This window comes from Vipera ursinii, assembly GCF_947247035.1.
Source record: "Vipera ursinii genome assembly, chromosome: 2".
NCBI classification, from domain to species: Eukaryota; Metazoa; Chordata; class Lepidosauria; order Squamata; family Viperidae; genus Vipera; species Vipera ursinii.
Genome location: NC_139513.1, coordinates 3,037,733 through 3,058,291, shown reverse-complemented (window position 1 = coordinate 3,058,291; position 20,559 = coordinate 3,037,733). Strand labels below are relative to the sequence as shown.

General features: G+C 40.4%; 1 protein-coding gene across 1 annotated transcript in view; it reads left to right on the top strand.

Moving 5' to 3' along the window:
* LOC310633234 (vomeronasal type-2 receptor 26-like) overlaps nucleotides 1–20,559 on the top strand; it is a gene marked incomplete at both ends in the record, with an annotated part of 39,342 nt that overhangs the window by 9,682 nt on the left and 9,101 nt on the right. The window contains 3 exons of the mRNA XM_083350923.1: nucleotides 3,014–3,211; nucleotides 9,412–9,651; nucleotides 18,451–19,173. Of these exons, the coding sequence (XP_083207049.1) occupies nucleotides 3,014–3,211; nucleotides 9,412–9,651; nucleotides 18,451–19,173 (1,161 nt within the window). The remainder of the gene's footprint in view (nucleotides 1–3,013; nucleotides 3,212–9,411; nucleotides 9,652–18,450; nucleotides 19,174–20,559) is intronic.

Here is a 20,559-nt window from a genome sequence, read left to right as displayed (position 1 = left end):
AGCTTTGTCTAGTAATATATTCTGGGCTTTTAAACTCATCTGGTTTGAATCCTCTTCTTCCACCTTCAAGAAGAAAGTTCTTCAAGCTTCCTGATGATGTAGCAGAATAACAGTTTTGGAAGGGACCTTGGAGGTCTTCTAGTCCAAACCCCTGCTCAGGCAGGAAACCCTATACCATTTCAGACAAATGGCTGTCCAATCTCTTCTTAAAAACGTCCAGTGTTGGAGCATCCACATCTTCTGGAGACAAGTTGTTCCACTAACTAATTGTTTTGTCAGGAAATTTTTCTGTAGTTCTAAGCTGGTTCTCTCCTTGATTCTATCCATTGTTTCTTGTTCTGCCTTCAAGTGCTTTGGAGAACAAGTTGACTCCCTCTTCTTTGTGGCAACCCCTGAGATATTGGAACACTGCTATCATGTCACCCCTAGTCCTTCTTTTCATTAAACTAGACATATCCAATTCCAGCAAACATTCTTCATATGTTTTTCCCTCAAGTCCCCTGATCATCTTTGTTGCTCTTCTCTGCATTCTTTCTACAGTCTCAACATCTTTTTACATTGTGGTGACCAAAACTGGATGCAGTATTCCAAGCGTGGGCTTACCAAAGCATTACCCAGGTTTTCAAAGCTAATCACCTGCTCGAGCAGGAGACTCTATATCATTTCAGACAAATGGTTCTCTTTTTGAAAGCTCCAGTGATGGTGCACCCACATCATCTGAAGGCAAGCTATAATGTTGCTGTGAGGAAAGATAGGGAGGGAAAGCTGAGTTCACCATCCTGAGGTTCTGGAGGAAATGCAGATTATATGTCAAATAGATAAGCAATAAGAACTAATCTATGTACAAAGATGATAGTTAACAATATGTTGAGTGTCCTTCCAGAGAGATTACAAGAAGCATCCTACAAAAAATCCAGAAGAAAATTAGTTCACCAAACTACTCTTCTCAAGAGAACATTTTCATGGACAGCATCTCACATGTGGTGGTAATGCATTTTTGTTGTTGTTAGAGATTTCATCATTCCAGGTGTACTAGAAGATGTCATCCCGGAGAAGCCAAAATAGTATTGGAGGGAAAGCCACTTTGCTGTTATGGCTGTTCTTTGTGTGCAGAAGGGACCATCTCGACTCAGGAAGGTAGGTGTCTGCTGAAGAAAGAGTTGGGCTTTGTGAACTGGGCCAAAAATCACTAAGATGCATTCTGAAAACGGAATCGCTGCAGTAACTAATTAACATGTGAAACGTGTGCTCCAAGGGGTTTACATTGAAAGAATTCTACCTCATTGTTCCATTGAAAAATGTGACAAGAAGAAATGGATTTTCAATGATCAGAATAAATATTTCACCAGGATGTTGATGTAAGAAAGTCAATATGGGCACAATATCTGGAAATCCTTCCTTAGATCCTTTTAAACTGGTTGAAAGTGCAGAGCTTGAACCCAAATGTCAGTGAGAAAGTCATAAAGCAAATAGACAGGGTGACTGCTTACAGGATGAACAAGCAAGATCCTACTCTACAGAAAGCCCATTTGTAGTACACATCTACCCTGCTCCAGTTACCAGATAAGAACAGTAGGATCTCTATTTTTGGGTTGGGATCTGAAAGAAGAACTAAAGACCTTGTACTCCTAGATTTGGTTTTGTTAGAAATAGGTAAGCAATAAAGCAATGAAGGCAATCCAGTATCAAAAATTAGTAAAAATTTATTACATATTTGGAAATATGGGTGCACATGAGGTGGACCCAGATCAAAGCGTGCAACAGGTTTTTATACCCTTTTCCCTGTGCTTAACACTGTTCTGGTTTTCCATTGGCTGGATACTAACAAGCTCACAACCTATCCAGAGCGCTTGTTAACAAAAGTTCCCTAGCTACAGGGCAAAATCTCCCTAGCAACTGCTCAGAAAACATACACATCCTCCTTCCTTATCTTTTCTGGACTTTTCAGAACCACATTGTTAACTATAAGAACCAAAGATGCTTTTTCAAGAAGCAACTGGACTTTCTTATTTTTCTGCAGCTTCTTAAATGAGAAATGGAACATCTTCAAAGAAAAACAAAGTCCAGTTGCCTCGTAAAAAAGGAGTTTTGGGCAATCCTTAAAGGACACAATCAAAATTAACCAACTGAAGTTTGCAGGCACTCTTTGTAGGATTCAAAAATTATATGATCATTTGGAATACACTCAAGCTGAAGAACAACTTTGTTCATCTTTTAAGAAGTCCGTATTTTCTAGTTGTCTCACTTAAGTCAACTTCTGAGCTCTCATTATCTACCATTGCATTGCTACTGAAAAAATATGTTTGTTGGAGTAATTTGAGCAAGCTCTGTATTTTCTCAGACAAGGAGCGATTCTTAGTGGATGATCTGTCTGGGTTTCAATCATCAGAACTCACAGATGGAAAATAGCTTAATACAATATTCATTCCAGAATGAAGGCATTGATCATGCTATATGATACACTCATGTTTTCTTTTCAGATGCAGATCATTGCAGCAAGTGTCCCGATGATCAGCATCCAAATAAGGCCCAAAATCAATGTCTCCCCAAGATTCAAACCTTCCTGTCCTACAAAGACTATCTGGGGATCATCCTGACAACCCTTGCCCTCTTCTTCTGCTTAATCACAGCCCTGGTATTAATCATCTTCATTAAATTCCTGGAAACTCCTTTGGTCAAAGCCAACAATCAGGACCTCTCCTTTGTCCTCCTCGTTTCCCTCATGTTTTCTTTTTTGTCCTCTTTCTTTTTCATTGGTCAGCCAAGGACTACCACTTGCCTTCTTCGACAAACCATCTTTAGCATCATCTTCTCAGTTGCCATCTCTTCTGTTTTGGCCAAAACAGTCACAGTGGTGCTGGCCTTCTTGGCAACAAAGCCAGGGAGCAAGGCAAGGAGATGGCTGGGGAAGAGCTTGGCAAACTCCATTATTATTTTTTGTTCTGGCATCCAAATGGGCATCTGCACATTCTGGCTGGGAACCTCTCCTCCATTTCCTGAGTCTGATTTGCAGTCCCAGACTGGAGAGATCACCCTGCAATGCAATGAAGGCTCTGTTGCCATGTTTTACAGTGCCCTTAGTTACATGGGCTTCCAAGCTGCTGTCTGCTTTGTGGTGGCTTTCCTAGCCAGGAACCTCCCTGGAGCCTTCAACGAAGCCAAGCTGATCACCTTCAGCATGCTGGTCTTCTGCAGCGTCTGGATCTCCTTTGTGCCCACCTATCTGAGCACCAAAGGGAAATACATGGTGGCTGTGCAGGTCTTCTCCATCTTGTCCTCCAGTGCTGGCCTATTGGGCTGTATCTTCATCCCCAAGTGCTACATTATCATTTTAAGGCCAGACCTGAATACAAAGGAGCAGCTAACGGCAAGAACTGATGTTGGCTTGAAAGCAAAGGCTAAATAACTGCAATGGGCTTTTTTTTAAAATCCCATTTCTATCCCGCCCTTCTCCAAAGACTCAGGGCGGCTTACAATTTAAGCACAAACCAATATGCTTAGCAATAGCCTTTATTCTATGTATATGCCTGCTTATTAGGGCTTTCCCCCCCCAAGCGGCATTATTACAAAGTCAGCTTATTGTCCCCAACAATCTGGGTCCTCATTTTACCTACCTCGGAAGGATGGAAGGCTGAGTCAACCTTGAGCCTGGTGGGATGCGAACCTGCACTAATTGCAGGCAGCTGGTGTTACTTAAGGAGGCATTAGCCCACTGCTCCACCAAGGCTTGTTATGTGTTAATTTAATAATTTAATTTCTGCTAGATAGGCATTATTATAGTTGTGAATGTGGAGAAGTAGATTTAATTTACAGCGTGCTAAAAGGAATAATTGGTTCACCCTCAGCAAGCCATTTTAGCTGCTGCTTTTTCCCCCCATTGAGGCTTCAGGGGGACCATACCGAAGTTACCACTCCAGCTTTGTGGACTGAAAATTTGAAAGAGTCCCTCTTCCCAAATGCAGCAAAGTCTATCCTATTTGGAGAAGATATTGGGCAGCAAAGACAGGAAAGGTTTTGCAGGCCATTCCACAGGAGCTAAAACCAAAAGAATAGGGGAAATCACCAAGGCTGGAAAACATAGGAGCTTGTTTAAAAACATCACTCATGAAAATTAGATCAATATTTCAGCACCGACTTATTTGAGAAAAAGACCCTTCAATTTTTCTTATTTTGGGAAAGAGGTTGAAACAACTCATTTTCAATTTGCCATTATGAATTCCCTCAGAAAGGGCAAGAATTTTGCTTATTTACTTTCCAAGATTGTTTATTGTAGCTATTCATTCCATGACATTAAAGCTGATTAATGAAACCCCATGCAAATCTTGCTTTTCTGGTCATCTGCTGCTATTACAAACTTGAGATATAGACCTGAAACATAACACTGTTTACATTTTCTTCTATTCATACACTTCTCTGAAGCATTCACCAAATGGGGAGTGTAAACTAGAAATTTCCATTTATCCAGTCATTTACTGTATTTATATGTACATTGACATCTGTAAAAATTATTTATTGGTACTCTTTGACTTACAATCAGAATTTTGGCTGTACGTCATTGTAGTCATAAGCTGAGGGACCACATGCCCAGATTAAATTTTACAATAGGTTTTGTGATGGTCATAAAACAAGGCAACATGTCATTAGGTAAATCTAGCATATCCAATGGGCATTTTTTTGCTCTTTTCTTTTAGAAAACAGCAAAAAGGTTGTAAATTGTAAATCACTGCAGCTGATTCAAGCCACTTACCAAGCACCTGAAATGCAATTATGTGGCTAGGAGACGGAGCAGCAGTTGTAACTTCAATAATTCATAACCTCTATGGAGATTCTCAGTCATCCAGGTCATACTTGTCCCAAACATGCTTTTTTAGGAGGCAGCTGGACTTTCTTGTGACAGCCCCTGCCCTATGGAATATATTGCCCTCTTGGCCTTTCATAAAGCCTTAAAGACATGGAATTGGGAGATTAGACAATGTGGGAAGGCCCCTCCTTCCCAGAATAAAATTATTCCACAGGATTTAGTTTGAAGAAGCTTACTTGTGCCACGGAATCACTAATGGACTCAGTCATCACATTGTCTATTAGGCACTTGATTGTAAAAATAAAAAAAAACAATGAAATATCTTTAATCAAAAAGAAAACATAGCATTAATATATGAGAGAACTGCCCTAACCCTGACCTCTTTAAAAAAAATTATAATAACATTCAACGTTTTGGGATAACATCTGCAATCAAAGGGTTTTTCATGTGGGAGATGGGGTTCTATCTTTCTCCTAAATGGAATTCGCTCATTGCGAACAAATCTTTGCTATTAGAATCCTTGAGAGTTTTAAGCACAAGATCATTTTTTTCAGAAGAGATTGGACAGCATTTGTCTGAAACAGTATAGGGTTTCTTGCTTGAGAGGGGATTTGACTAGAAGACTTCCAAGGTTCCTTACAACTCTGTTATTCTGTTATTCTCTCAATTGGGCTCTATACTGACCACTGAAGGGCTTTTCTTGGTTAATTTTGTATCTTTTACAGTACAGTATTGTACTGTAGGGACGCGGTGGCTCAGCGGGTTAGGATGCTGAGCTTGTTGATCAGAAGATCAGCAGTTTAGCAGGTCGAATCCCGAGTGCTGCGTAACAGAGTGAGTGCCTGTTACTTGTCCCAGCTTCTGCCAACCTAGCAGTTCGAAAGCACGTAAAAATGAAAGTAGAAAAATAGCGACCACTATGGTGGGAAGGTAACAGCGTTCCATGCACCTTTGGCATCTAGTCATGCCGGCCACATGACCACGGAGACGTCCTCAGACAAGCGTTGGCTCTTCTGACCCTAGAGTCAGAAACGACTAGCATGCATGTGCGGGGGAACCTTTACCTTTTATTGTACTGTACTGTACAACCACATCAGGACACCCATTTCTTCTGAAGCAACCCAGACTATCAAGAACGCATTTCCAGCCTTGCCAAATCTCCGTCCATGCAAGGCATTCGCTAGTCTTTCCTTCCTGGAAGTATCAGTGGAGGATTTTTTTTCCTAGAGAGGCCAGACACACACTTCCTGTCCTCCTGCTCAGAACTCCAGTCATGCATGTAGAGAAATCTGTCGGTTTGCAGGAGGATCGTTCCCAGGCACGAAACCAGAGTGAATGGCTCCCTCTGGATGGAAAGCGAAAGTTGCCTGCAGAAAAAGCAAGGAAACGGTTGGACAAGAAAGGCCGGGAAAAGCGGGAAGCGAGTATGGTGTAGCTAGAACAGAATCAAAATCTGAATAGAGCTAGAAGAGACCATGAAGGTCTTCTAGTCCAGCTCCTGCTCAAGCAGGACATCCTATACCATTTTAGATAAATGACGGTCCAGTCTCTTCTTAAAAAACATCCAGTGATGTAGCACCTACAACTTCTGAAAGGAACTTCTGTTCCACTGGTTAATTCTCCTCGCTGTTAGGAGAGTTTCTCCTTAATTCCAAGTTGCTTTTCTCCTTGATTAATTTCCATCCATTGTTTCTTCTTTTGCCTTCTGGTGCTTTGGAAAATAAGTTGACCCCCTCCTCTTTGCAGCAGGCCCTCAAATACTGGAATACTGCTATCATGTCTTCCTCCAGTCCTTCTTTTGTCTATACTAGCCAAACCCAGTTCCTGCAACTGCTGTTCATATGTTTTAATTTCCAGGTCTTTAATCATCTTAGGGCTCTGCAGTTGCCAGTTGAATCCCAAGATCCGGAACTCCAACAGTTGGCAGAATAGGGTTTCCCCCCCTCCCCCATTCGATCCCTTATTATTTGGAAGAGAAGAGAAGAGAAGAGAAGAGAAGAGAAGAGAAGAGAAGAGAAGAGAAGAGAAGAGAAGAGAAGAGAAGAGAAGAGAACCTTGGAGGTCTCCTAGTCCAGCCCTCTGCTAAAGCAGGAAATCCTATACCATTTCGGATAAGTGCCCTTAATCATCTTAGTTGCTCTTCTTTGCACTTTTTCCCTAAAGTCTCAATATCTTTTTTGTAACATCTGTATCTTAAGCCTATCTTCTGGAGTGCTGGCTATTCCTGCCAGCTTGGTGTCATCTGCAAATTTGATGAGTTCCCCATCTGTCCTCTCATCCAAATCATTGATGAAGATGTTGAAGAGTACTTGTCCTAAAACAGAGTCTTGGGGTACTCCACGACATACTTCCCTCCATGTAAATGCAGTTCCATTGAGGACTACACGCTGAGTATGGCTGGTCAGCTAGTTACGAATCAATTTGGTGGTGATGCTGCCTAACCCACAATTTTCTAAATTATTAAGCAGTAGGTTGTGGTCTACTTTACCTTGCATTTTCCCTTAACAGTCATTTGGCCAGATTCTTGTAGACAGCTAAGCTTGCAATAAATTTTATACTCATTTGAACTGGCTGCATCTCCTGATTTCTCCGGCATTTGACACTGAGTCATCGATTAAGGTCTATGATCACACAAGGGTCATCCATTTAACGTCTAGGCATAAGATCCAGAAGTCTGCACATTCCAGGTGGACATGATGCCACTCTGCTAGATGCCCCTCTTCTTATTTAAGCATGTTTCCCCAGGACACATTTGCCTCTAAAATGTGTCTGTCAAGAAGAGTTAGGGGAGGAGGTGTTGCTTTAAAAAGTGTTTAGATGGAGAAATGAAACCTTGATTCTACTGAAGACTGTGAGAACCTGAGCCATTTTGAAGGACACTAAAGCATGTGCAGAAGAAAAGCAGAGGGTTCCCATAACAAAGAGAAATTGTTTACAGGCACTGTGTGAGAGGGTGGGGGCTTGGGCAAAAAGACTGTTTTTTAATTGTTTGATACAGTGTTTGGGAACCTCAGAGTGATTTTGTTTTGTGAGTACTATGCTGTGTATTGAATAAACAGTAAGAATTTTGAAACCAAAATGATCCTGGTGATTTGTCTGGATTCTCAAACTGGATGTTGACAGTGTCTTGGAAAGTGATAGGGTGGCTTGGACAAAAGAGATGCTCCTTTCAAAATGTGCAAAAGAATATTTGTTGTATGTAGAACAGCTCTCCTAGCTATGTCTCCATGGGGACTCCAGGTGTAGGCTTCATATCTCTTTTTATTTCTTTGAAAAATCCCAGTCCTACGTAAAAGTCTCTAAAACTAAGCTAGACCAAAACTCACTGAATCACAGAAGACATCCCTGTTGCAATAATCAAAAATAATTTGCATTGTGCTTCCTGCTGGAGCATGGGGGATTTTTTCTGAAGCTGATCCTCTTGGGATCCAAGAAGACAAACATCAGGAAGCAAGCTGAAATTGCTACTTGACGCTTCACCCTACAGGACAGAAGCAGCTTTTAAATACTCCTGTCTATGGGCATGTGGTGCTTTGCTTGTGTGAAATTTCATTGCCTCCTACTTGATCTCCCTGCTGTTCAACTTTGTTGTGCTTTCTGAAATGCCCTCAGGTGTTGAAATGAAGAAAGGGATTCTGGTGGATGCAATCAAGTCCCAGAAATTTCTGCTGCTATTGCTTCTGGGTCTGCTATCCAGTGCAACTGGTAGCCAAAAATGTCTCCTTAATTTCATCAGGGACAAGAATGCTATGTACACTTACTATCAATCAGGAGATCTCAACATTGGCGGAATTATTTCTGCAACAACACTTAAGTTCAAGCCAGCTGTTTTCTATAAACCTCCCATCACTAGTCTTGTTGGGTATGTTATAAAAGTTCCTCTGTCACTTCTTTTTTCACTTTAAACCTCCCTGTCCATCAAGGACTATTTTCTCCAGTGCCTGTCGAGGGGATTCTGGAGGTTTTGGTTTTATGGTTCCATTTAACCACAAAGAAGCAGCACTTGTGCTCCTAAAGTAACCCAAGACCGCATGTCTTGGTAGTGTGCTAATATTTCAGGGGTTGCCACAAAGAAGAGGGGAGTCAAGTTATTAACCAAAGCAACGGATGGAAACTAACCATGGACACAAACAACTTAAAACTAAGGAGAAGTTTCCTGACATTTAAAACAATTAATTGGTGGAACAACCTGCCTGTCCAACACTGGAAGTTTTTAAGAAAAGAAAAATCAATAAAACTTTTATAAAAAATAAAAAATAAGAAGAGTTTGGACAACCATTTCTCTGAAATGATATAGGTTTCCTGGCTGAGTAGGAGGTTGGACTAGAAGACTTCCAAGGTCCCTTCCAACTCTTATTATTCTATCCTGTTCTGTTCTGTTCTGTTCTGTTCTGTTATTAAGAAGCGACTGTCTTGGGGTCTTCCGGTGTTGGTGTTATCCCCCTCTTCTTGCATGTGTAGATATGCATAGGATTTTGCATTAAAAAGAGATGCTATTACAGATGTCATCAATTGGTTTGCAATGAAAATGATTGGGTGATACCTGTGTTTACTTTAGGGTGGGACCATTTATCTTCTGGTTTCTTCTGTCCTTCTTCTTTGCCACCGAGGAGATCAACCAAAACCCCAAGCTCCTACCCAATGTCACTCTGGGCTACAACTTCTATGATAATTATTATGAAGCTAGGATGACCTACGATGCCATGGCGGACCTCCTCTCAACTGGGGAAGCAAGTGTTCCCAACTACAGCTGTGGAAGAGCAAGCAATCTGTTGGTGATGATTGAAGGAATGGAGTCGGAGGCTTCCAGTCAGATTTCAATCATGTCAAGCATCTACAAAATCCCACAGGTATGACTCATGTTAGGTTGGAATTGGGTTCTCTGGTCAAGAGAAGTCAAGGGGTGCATGGAGATGGTTGATTTCCCCTTCTACTTAAAGAAGGACAGTGTTGGGGCCAAACAAGGACAGGAATGCTTGGGGAGCTACCTATATATTCTACCCTTTGAGGAGCCTAGTATGTTCCTGTACTGATTTTTGTTTCTTGAAATTGTCCCAGTGAAGCTCTCTGTTTCATTGTGCTCTCTGATTAAGTGTTTGAATGTGGAAAGAAGGATTTCCAAAGGAAGGGTGTCCTGCCTTCATTTGAACATATCTCTTTATTTTTTAACATGGTTATTCTGTAACTTCAGTTCCTTCAAGTGTGAGAGGGATCTTGGAGTCCTAGTGGTCAATTACTTAAATATGAGCCAGCCATGTGACCAAAGATGGTCAGGGGACTGGAGGCTAAAACATATGAAGCACGGTTGCTGGAATTGTGTATGTCTAGTTTAATGAAAAAAAGGACTAGGGGTGACATGATAGCAGTGTTTCAATATCTCAGGGGTTGCCACAAAGAAGAGTGACTCAAGCTATTCTCTAAAGCACCTGAAGGCAGGACAAAAAGCAACAGAAACTAACCAGAGAAGCAACCTAGAACTAAGGAGAAATTTCCTGACACTTAGAACAATTAATTATTGAAACAACTTTCCTCCAGAAGTTGTGAATACTCCAGCACTGGAAGTTTTTAAGAAGAGTTTGGACTTCCAGTTTTTGTACCGTAGTGAATGGCCGTGGGATTGTGAAGCTCTGCATCCTGTGGCTGTTTTCACCCTGCCAGGGGACCCTAAATGGGTCTGAAGTCACCCTAGAGAGGCAGCAAAGGAAGAGGGGCACCCCGTTGATCACAAAATGGTGGTGGTCATTCCATTTCAATCTGGAGGAAGCCCTCTGACCCAACAGGAGAAAGGCTAGCCGCATGCTAGTGTCTAGCCCCAGCAACCTGCAGCCAAAGTCCAAGAGCACAAGCCAGAACAATGGTGAACAGTGTGCTTGGAACTGATGAGAGTATTTCATTTTCTCTCCTTTATTTTGCAACAAAGTGCCTGGGAACGGTCCCAAAAGGAAAGTAAGGGGAGGGGACTATATTCTCATTCCCTCATAGACGGAAGTGGCAAATTAACCCTTAAGGAGGAAAGAAACATATTGAAATTAAATTTAAAATACTGCAATCTGATCAAATTCAGAAACTAAAACAAACTGCTAAGATTATATTTTAAAGGATTTTGATGATATTATAAAAGAAGAAAAATCATAAGAATAATTTCTTGTCTGAAAGAGCTGGAAAACAAATATTTGCTGACATCTAGTAGACAATTCACCTTCATGGATTACTGCCCTGTCATGGTGAAGGGGCTTACATAATTTAATGAAGCTTTGAGCTATGCTGTGCAGGGCCACCTAAGACGGAAAGGTCATAGCAGAGGGTTCTGACAAAACGTGATCCACTGCAGAAGGAAATGGCAACCCACTCCAGTATCTTTGCCATGAAAACCCTATGGACAGTACCAAAAGGCAAAACAACATGACGCTGGAAGATGAGCCCCTCAGGTCGGAAGATGTCCAATATGCTACTGGGGAAGAGCAGAGGGCTAGTGCTAGTAGCGCCAGAAAGAATGAAGCGACTGGGCCAAAGTCGAAAGGACGCTCAGCTGTGGATGTATCTGGTGGTGAAAGGAAAGTCTGATGCTGTAAAGATTTTTTCTCCATAGGAACCTGGAATGTAAGATCCATGAATCAAGGAAAGCTGGATGTGGTCATACAAGAGATGACAAGACTGAACATCGACATCTTAGGAATCGGTAAAATAAAATGGACAGGAATAGGTGAATTTAATCCAGATGATCATCAGGTATACTACTGCAGGAAAGAATCCCTCAGAAGAAATGGAGTAGCCTTCATAGTCAATAAAACAGTAGGAAAAGCAATACTGGGATACAATCCCCAAAATGACAGAATGATCTCAGTTCGTATCCAAGGCAAACCATTCAGTATCACAGTAGTCCAAGTCTATGCCCTAACCACCAGTGCTGAAGAGGATGAAATTGACCGGTTCTATGAAGCCCTATAGCACCTTATAGAACTAACACCAAAAAATGATGTCCTTATCATCATGGGGGATTGGAATGCTAAAGTAGGAAGCCAAAAGATAACTGGAATAACAGGCATGTTTGGCCTTGGAGTACAAAATGAAGCAGGGCACAGGCTGATAGAATTTTGTCAAGAGAATACGATGGTCATAGCAAACACTCTTTTCCAACAACCCAAGAGACGGCTCTACACATGGACATCACCAGACGGTCAACACAGAAATCAGATTGACTATGTGCTCTGCAGCCAAAGATGGAGAAGCTTTATACAGTCAGTAAAAACAAGACCAGGAGCTGACTATGGCTCAGACCATGAGCTTCTCTTGCAAAGTTTAGGCTTAAACTGAAGAAAGTAGGCAAAAGAACTAGGCCACTCAGGTATGAATTAAATCATATCCCTGTTGAATATACAGTAGAGGTGACAAATAGATTTAAGGAATTAGATCTGATAGACAGAGTGCCTGAAGAACTATGCAACATTGTACAAGAGGTAGCAACCAAAACCATCCCAAAGAAAAAGAAATGCAAGAAAGCAAAATGGCTGTCTGAGGAAGCTTTGCAAATAGCTGAGGAAAGGAGGGAAGCGAAAGGCAAGGGAGAAAAAGAAAGATATGTCCAATTGAATGCAGAATTCCAGAGAATACCTAGAAGAGATAAGAATGCCTTCTTAAATGAACAGTGCAAAGAAATAAAAGAAAACAATAGAATAGGTAGGACCAGAGATCTTTTCAAGAAAATTGGACAGATGAAGGGAACGTTTGATGCAAAAATGGGCATGATAAAGGACCAAAATGGCAGGGACCTAACAGAGGCAGAAGACATTAAGAAGAGGTGGCAAAATTACACAAAAGAACTATACAAGAATGAGCTTAACGTCCCTGATAACCATGATGAGGTGGTCACTGACCTTGAGCCAGACATCCTAGAATGTGAAGTGAAGTGGGCCTTAGAAAAGCTGAGCAACAACAAAGCTAGTGGAGGTGACAGTATTCCAGCTGAGCTATTCAAAAGTTGGAATTAAGATTGCCAAGAGAAATATCAACAACCTAAGATATGCAGATGATACCACTCTAATGGCAGAAAGTGAAGAAGAACTAAAGAGCCTCTTGTTGCGGGTGAAGAAGGAGAGTGCAAAACCTGGGTTGAAACTTAACATTAACAAAACCAAGATCATGGCATCCGGCCCTCTCAATTCCTGGCAAATAGATGGGGAAGAAATGGAGGTAGTGACAGATTTTATTTTCCTGGGCTCCAAGATCACTGCAGATGGGGACTGTAGCCAAGAAATAAAAAGACACTTGCTCCTGGGGAGGAAAGCCATGGCAAATCTAGAGAGCACACTAAAAAGCAGAGACATCACCTTGTAACCAAAAATGCGTACAATCAAGGCTATGGTTTTCCCATAGTATGTCAGTGAAAGTTGGACCATAAGAAAGGCTGAGCGCGAAAGAATTGAGGCCTTTGAACTATGATGCTGGAGAAGACTCCTGCAAGTCCCTTGGACTGCAAGGCGATCAAACCGGTCAGTCCTAGAGGAGATCAACCCTGACTGCTCTTTAGAAGGTCACATCCTGAAGTTGAAACTCAAATACTTTGGCCACCTAATGAGAAGGAAGGACTCACTGGCGAAGAGCCTAATGCTGGGAAAGATTGAGGGCAATAGAAGAAGGGGACGACAGAGAATGAGGTGGATGGATGGAGTCACTGAAGCAGTAGGCATGAGCTTAAATGGACTCCAGAAGATGGTAGAGGACAGGAAGGCCTGGAAAAACATTGTCCATGGGGTTGCAATGGGTCAGACATGACTTCGCTGCTAACAAGAACAACAGTGGACAATTAGAACATAACACATTAAAGACAACCCCCAGAAACAAAGAAAAATCTGTTCCCATGAACTCTAATAACCTTTAAGAAGATAGTTGCTAGGGCTTCCGGTGGCTCCGCGGCGCCGGAGACAGCCTTCCCGGGCTGCCCGCAGCTCAGCTGTGTGATTTTTCGCCCGAAACAGCGCCGATCAGCTGTTCGGGCGAATTTGAAGCCCCCTCCTCGGGAGAAGAGGAGGGGGTGAGCCCCCAGGTGGGGGTTGAGTTCTCCGGGGCCTCCTGAGCTTGGAGCTTGGGCGGCTGAAGGATTGAACTCCCCCGTAGCCTGGGCTGCTCCCAGCTGGCTAGCGTCTCTGCTCCGGACTTTATGGAGCAGAGCCAGGCGTCTGCGACCATCCCTGCTTGAAGGAGAGACTATGAAAGGAAAAGAGCAGGCAGAGCAGTACAAGAGGGAAAGATGAAGAGATGAAGAAGATTATTTTATTTTACTCTCAAGCTTGATGGACTTTGCTTAAAACTTAAAGTGAAAGTGCGTCACAATTGTAAGTAAAAGATGGCGGCTAAACCTCCCCCTAGAACTTTTCGGAGTGCTGGAAATTCTCCGGTGCAACAACAATCATTACTGCAGGCGTTGCATTCTCCTGATGTATTGACTTCGAAGGATCTTGAAAAACATACCCAGTTAATTCTGGAGTCAATGGGTGCTAAATTTGCACAGATGGAGGAGAAATTGGAGAAATTGGAGCAGAGAATGGAAGAAAGGATGGAACAGAAACTTAGAGAGATGAAGGCAGACATTTTGTCCTCAGTGCATAAAGTTGCTAAATGTGTGGAGGTGCTGGATGACCAAGTGCAAGACTTGACTCAAAAGAATGCTATATTAGAAGCAAAAGTTTTGGAAATTGAAGATTTAAAAGACAAAATGGATAGTGAACAGAGTCTGGCCCAATTTTACCAGATGCAGTTTGCTGTGAGAATTAGAGGCCTAAAAGAGAATATTAAGGAAGATTTAAAGCAGCTGGTTTCTGAGGCTTTTGAGGGGGTATTGAATCATCCAGCATCTGAAATAAAACAAGGTATGGACAAAGTGTTTCGTGTGAATTCGTGGATTGCTAAACAGAGAAAGTTGCCTAGAGATGTGGTGGTTTATTTTGTAAAAAGGGAAGTTAGAGATGAAGTTATACAAGCTGCCTATGATACCAAAGTTGTGATTGCTGGTCAAGAAGTTTTGGTTTTAAAAGAAATTCCTCCAAAGATTTTAAAGAGAAGGAAGGATTTTATTTTTCTTGTGCAAGAGCTCAAGCAAAGGGATATAAGGTTCAGATGGGAGATCCCAGCTGGGCTGAGCTTCATGTATGATGGCAAAAGGTACTGTTTGGGTAATGTGAAGCAAGCGCATGACTTTTACAACAATGTTTTAAATGTAACCCCATCAACACTTCTGGAAGCTGCAGAGGGATCTGGAGAAGGAGAACATCAAGAGGATGAAGATGGACTGATAGACGAGAAGGGTACAGGAGGAGTTCAAGCTGCAACTCTTTTGGATGATATTAGAGAACAGAGGGTGACGCGTGCTGCCTTAAAACGCTCAAAAAAGACAAAAAAATAAGACCAGCAGAAATCTATGGAACTTCCACAATATACTTATAGACAAGTGGTAGTTGTGTTTTTAAAAGTTTTGGGATGATATGTATGGTAACAGAATCTTTAATTTGGAATTAATGGACAATTTATTACAGAGGAAGAGGAAGAAAGTTTTGTGGGTTAATGCGGGTTAATTTGTGTAAGAACTATCTATTATAGTCTATTTTGGCTAGAGAGGTTAATAGGGATAGGTGTTTGTGATGTGTAAATGAGAATATGTTTAGGTAATAGGGAAATGTGGAAGAACATAGATGGGAATGATGCTAGTTTTCTTTTATTTTAGTTTTTTATATATATTTAGTATTGTTAAGGATTGGTTTACTTTATATAAGCTAGAGAGTGATGGATTTTAGAGTTTATAATTGTTAGTAAATGATTGTTTATGATTGCTTTTTAGATATATACCTTGTATTTTGCTCTGGGAAGTCGGAGGGGGGGGAGGGGGGGAGGAGGGGAAGTAGAGGGGGGGAGGCAGGGGAGGGAGGAGGGAGAGGGGGAGGGGGGGAGATAGGGGGGAGGTAGGGAGGGGAGGAGGGAGGGGGAAGGGGGGTTACTTAAAGGAAAATTGTATTTTTTAAAACTTTTCAATAAAAAAAAAAGAAGAAGATAGTTGCTAGGGAACAAAGAAGAGATTGTACACTGGACCAGCTATAAGATTGGAAAGTGTCCAGAGGAAAAGAAATACTTTGATTGTGGTGTAAATTTATAAATTGTTTACAGAAAAAGAAAAACTTTGATCTATGGCTAATCTTTGAGAGGGGAAACTACAGGATGGATTTAAGGTGGTTAAATATATTGAACTACAATTCTGACTGGTTGACAATTGATCCCTGAAAGAAAAAAATTGTTATAAAACATTGATTTTACTGAAACCTTGACAATTGAAAATACAGTGGATTATAAGAATTATGTATAAAGACAAGAACTATACAAAATTGGACTGTTTGGATTTTGAGTTTTGGTCAGCTTGACAAGGCTAATTACAGAGACTATGGCACTTATGACGCATTATTTGAAAGTGGGAGACAACATGGATATGACATATTCATCAAAAAATGATAGAAAACCACACTTAATACCTACTCCTGAAAGACTCACCTGATAGATCAAAGACCTCTAGAAGCAACATTCCAAGATGAGACAAATACTTTCCAAGAGGAAATTTATGCAATGCTATGACAGATACAAATCACAATAGCTTTAAACCACGAGGAGATTAAACACAACTTTGATAACATAAATGAATACACTTCTAACTTAAATTTACAATCAAAAACATCCAGAGAATGATGGTAAAGAATGAACAAATAAATCAGATAACAGAACGTAAACTAGAAAAAATGATTTAGTTGGCAAAGCCACAAATGAAGGGAATTATACCTTAATACAAACAAGAAAAAACTTACAAGATTTGGATACAACAATAAACATGGAAAAGATACTTTATGCATTAGAACATCAAAATAAACCTGAGAAGAAAGAAGAGTTAACAAAATGGACACTGCCAGAAGAATCATTGTTTGGGAGACAAATAGCATACATCTTACATATTATATATTCTCCACTCCCAACAACTACAAAAATACAAGAACTGCTTTACAAGTCAAAAATATTAATTTGGAAAACTATTTGGCAAAGGAAGAAGGCCAGAGATGGGTTCAGGAGACTTGACTTGCCCTACCGATGGAATATTGCACAAGCAGACACTTGTTTGAATATGGCTAAATAAACAATTAACTATAAAGGGGCTTTATAATGTGGAATAAGAGATATAAGGAATATGGTATTTTTTATAAGATACAAAATGTAAAAATACTGGGATGATGAAAGTGAATGAAAAGTTTGAATTTTAAAGATAAATTAAGTTTGAAAAGATTTAGGATTAAGGAATGATTAAAATATTGAGGGGTAAATAGGCTTAATAAGAACTTTGAAAAAAGGATATATAGTGATTTAACAAATCAACCTTTACAAATAGAAGTGAAATATAAATTGATTAGAAAAGATGTTATAGGTAGATGTTATGATAGATAAGTAGTATAGTATTTCTATAATATATGAAATATGAAAATACTGGGATGATGTATTTAAATGGAAAATTTAGATATTTAGATGTCAATTACTGAGAAAATTATGACTGATAAGAATTATTTGAATATTAAGGAGAAATTAAATCTTAAACAAGATTTATGAAAATAACATAAGTTAATAAGAAAAAAATGCTATATATATATATATATATATATATATATATATATATATATATATATATATATGCTATTATTGTTGGTATAAATAGAAGAAAATGTTTATACTAAATCATTTATATATGGAAAATATCAAAAATCAAAAATTAAATAATAATTAAATAATTAAAATATAATTAAATAATTAAAATAACAAATATCAAAAATTTGTTCAATTTGGAAGAAGGAGAATACTATTGGGAGAAGAGAAGATCAAGGAAATATATTATTAATTGATATACGAATTATGGAAATATAGAAATTATTATTGGCTGTTAATTAACTATTATTGATTGTAGATTTTTCCCCAAAAAATTATGAACCAAGACAGCATGCTGTACTCTAGGCACTAAGGTTGTTATTGTAAAAAAATCAATAAAACCTTTATAAAAAAATAAGAATTGTTTGGACAACCATTTGTCTGAAATGGTATGCGGTTCCCTGCCTGAGCAGGGGGTTGGACTAGAAGACTTCCAATGTCCCTTCCAACTCTGATTCTATTCTATTCTGTCCTGACCTGTACTTTCCTATTCTATAATTCTATTCTTCTTCATTTTTTTAACATCGTCATTCTGTAACTTCAGTTTTTTCAACATGATGTATTCTGGAACCCCAATCTTCCCATCTATCCAATACTTTCATTCTTTTTTCTACAGAATATTTGTTAAACTGAGAAAGAAGAAACGACTAAGTTCTAAACAATACTGTTCGTGTGCTCGCTTTGGTCTGGTCTGTGAACCAGGCCTTCTCTTATTTTCTCTCTTTCTCTTTCTTTCTCTTTTGAAAACTGCAACCTATCCCTTCATTCCAGTTGCATCTCCTTCTCTCTATCTCCAAAATGAGGCAGCTTTCACTGTGGGACTCCCAAGCTGCCAATATTTGAATCTCCGCACTTTGGGCCTTCTTGTCTCTTTCTTTCACCTGCATCCTCATTTGTTTATGAAATCCTTTCTTTCTGCTCCTTCTTAGGTCAGCTACGGTTTTGTTTCTGAAGCTCTGAGTGATAAAATTCAGTTCCCATTTGTCTATCGGATGGTCCCCAAAGAGGAATATCTGTATCACATGATTGCCAAGTTACTCCAGCACTTTGGGTGGAACTGGGTCACTCTTGTTGCTCCAGACACAGATGGTGGAGAAAGGTTCATGAGGACTATGAGTCCAATCTTAACCAGGAATGAGATTTGTGTTGCCTTCTCATTGAAGATCCAAGGACTTCAGGTGGCAATCCCATTATTACCCCTTGAAACGCTATTCATGTGGAACAATGTCACTGTCTTCATTTACTATGCAGAGGTGCGTTTCTTTTACCCCATCATAAAAACTTTGCAGCTCATGGTCTCGAAGCTTTATAGAATCCCCATTGTGGGGAAAATCTGGATCACAACAGCTTTGTGGGACCTCACCTTGAATTTCGCTTATGACATTTTCGCTGACAAGCAGATCCATGGCTTTTTCTCTTTCATATGTCATCAGAAGAAAATGGTGAATAATGACAATTATCAAACTTTTTATGATACCATGAACAGGTTTGGATTGGCAGCCTTTGAATGCTTGCTTTCAAAGCCCGCCTTGTCAGTAAAATGGAGGAGAAGGTGCAAGAAGCAGGAGATGCTGGAAGTCCCAAGTGAAGAGTTTGTGGACAAAATTTTTTCCATGGACAGCTATCGCATTTCCAGTCTTGTGCAGGCTGTGGCAAGGACCATTGATAGGGCCCTGTCTTGGAGAACCCAAAGGATAAGACCTGGAGGTGAAGATGGGCTCAGATCCCATAGTATCACAGCATGGCAGGTAGAGATTTTTTTTCCTGGGAGGTCATCTTGCTTTCTTGAGCTGCCATCCAAGAGCTGAGAACAGTTGACATGTTGTGGTGGGTTAAGTGCTTTTTCAGGAGGCAACTGGACTTTCTTGTTTTTCTTTGAAGACATTTCTCTTGTCATCCAAGAAGCTTCTTCAGCTTTGACTGGATGGTGGGGAATGGAAGGGTTTATACTCCTTGCAGACAGCTGGTCATTTGCATCCTTTTAGAGAATTGTTGAGGCCATCTGGGGGTTTATCTGTATCGTCAGGGTCAGCTGAGGAGTGCAAAGAGCCTTCTTGGAAATGAAGGCCACTCTTTCAAAGGCAGCACAGTTCACATTTTGGACACAGAGAACTGCTGGTTTGAAAGAGGGGTCAAAGAGACCATTCATGTCAAAACTGAACAGCCCTCTCTCAACAGATGGGGAGGAATATGACATCAGCTATCTCCAGTCAACAACATGGTCCTTTCAATAGTTCCAAGAAGGCTCCAGACCCCTTTGCACTAATCAGGTGACCCTGATGACAGAGATAAATCTCCAGATGGCCTCAACAACTCTATAAAACAGGGGTGTCAAACTGCTGGCCTACAGGCCAGATGTGTCATAGCGAAACCATGCCCAGCCCATTGCCAGCAATGGAAAAAAAGTATTGTGACATGTCACGTGATGTTGCAAGTTTGACAACCCTGCTCTAAAAGAATGCAAATCACCAGCTGCCAGCAAGGAATATAAATCCTTCCATTCCCCACCATCCAGTCAGAGCTGAAGAAGCATCTTGGATGAGACTTATAATGTCTTCAAAGGAAAAACAAGAAAGTCCAGATGCCTCATGAAAAAGCACCTTGGGGACAACCTTGAGAATCTCCATAAACATTAAGTTTTAGGAGGTTTCAAACAAATCCATTTTGTAATTTCTTGCAAAATGTTCAGTTTCTGGGATGTGTCTTCTTGTCCTCAAGACCACATTTGGACCGATCCATCCTACCGATGTTTCTTCCCCTCCAGAATCTTTTTGTCCTGCCTAATGTTCAATGTACAGAAAGTTCTGTGACTAAACAATTGGGAGGAATGTCACCTTTGCACTAATGCATTTGCTGAACTGCTTTTGTGTTGTAAGATTAAGTGTTGTAGTTCTACCCTTCCTCAAATAATGAATGCGAAAGAGAGGAATTGCCCACTATGTCTCCACTTGAAGGAAGTGGGGAAGCTTCCAATATCAAGGGAAAGATTTAAAGTAGGAGTCCCCAACCCCCATTCCATGAACTGGTACCAGGTCATG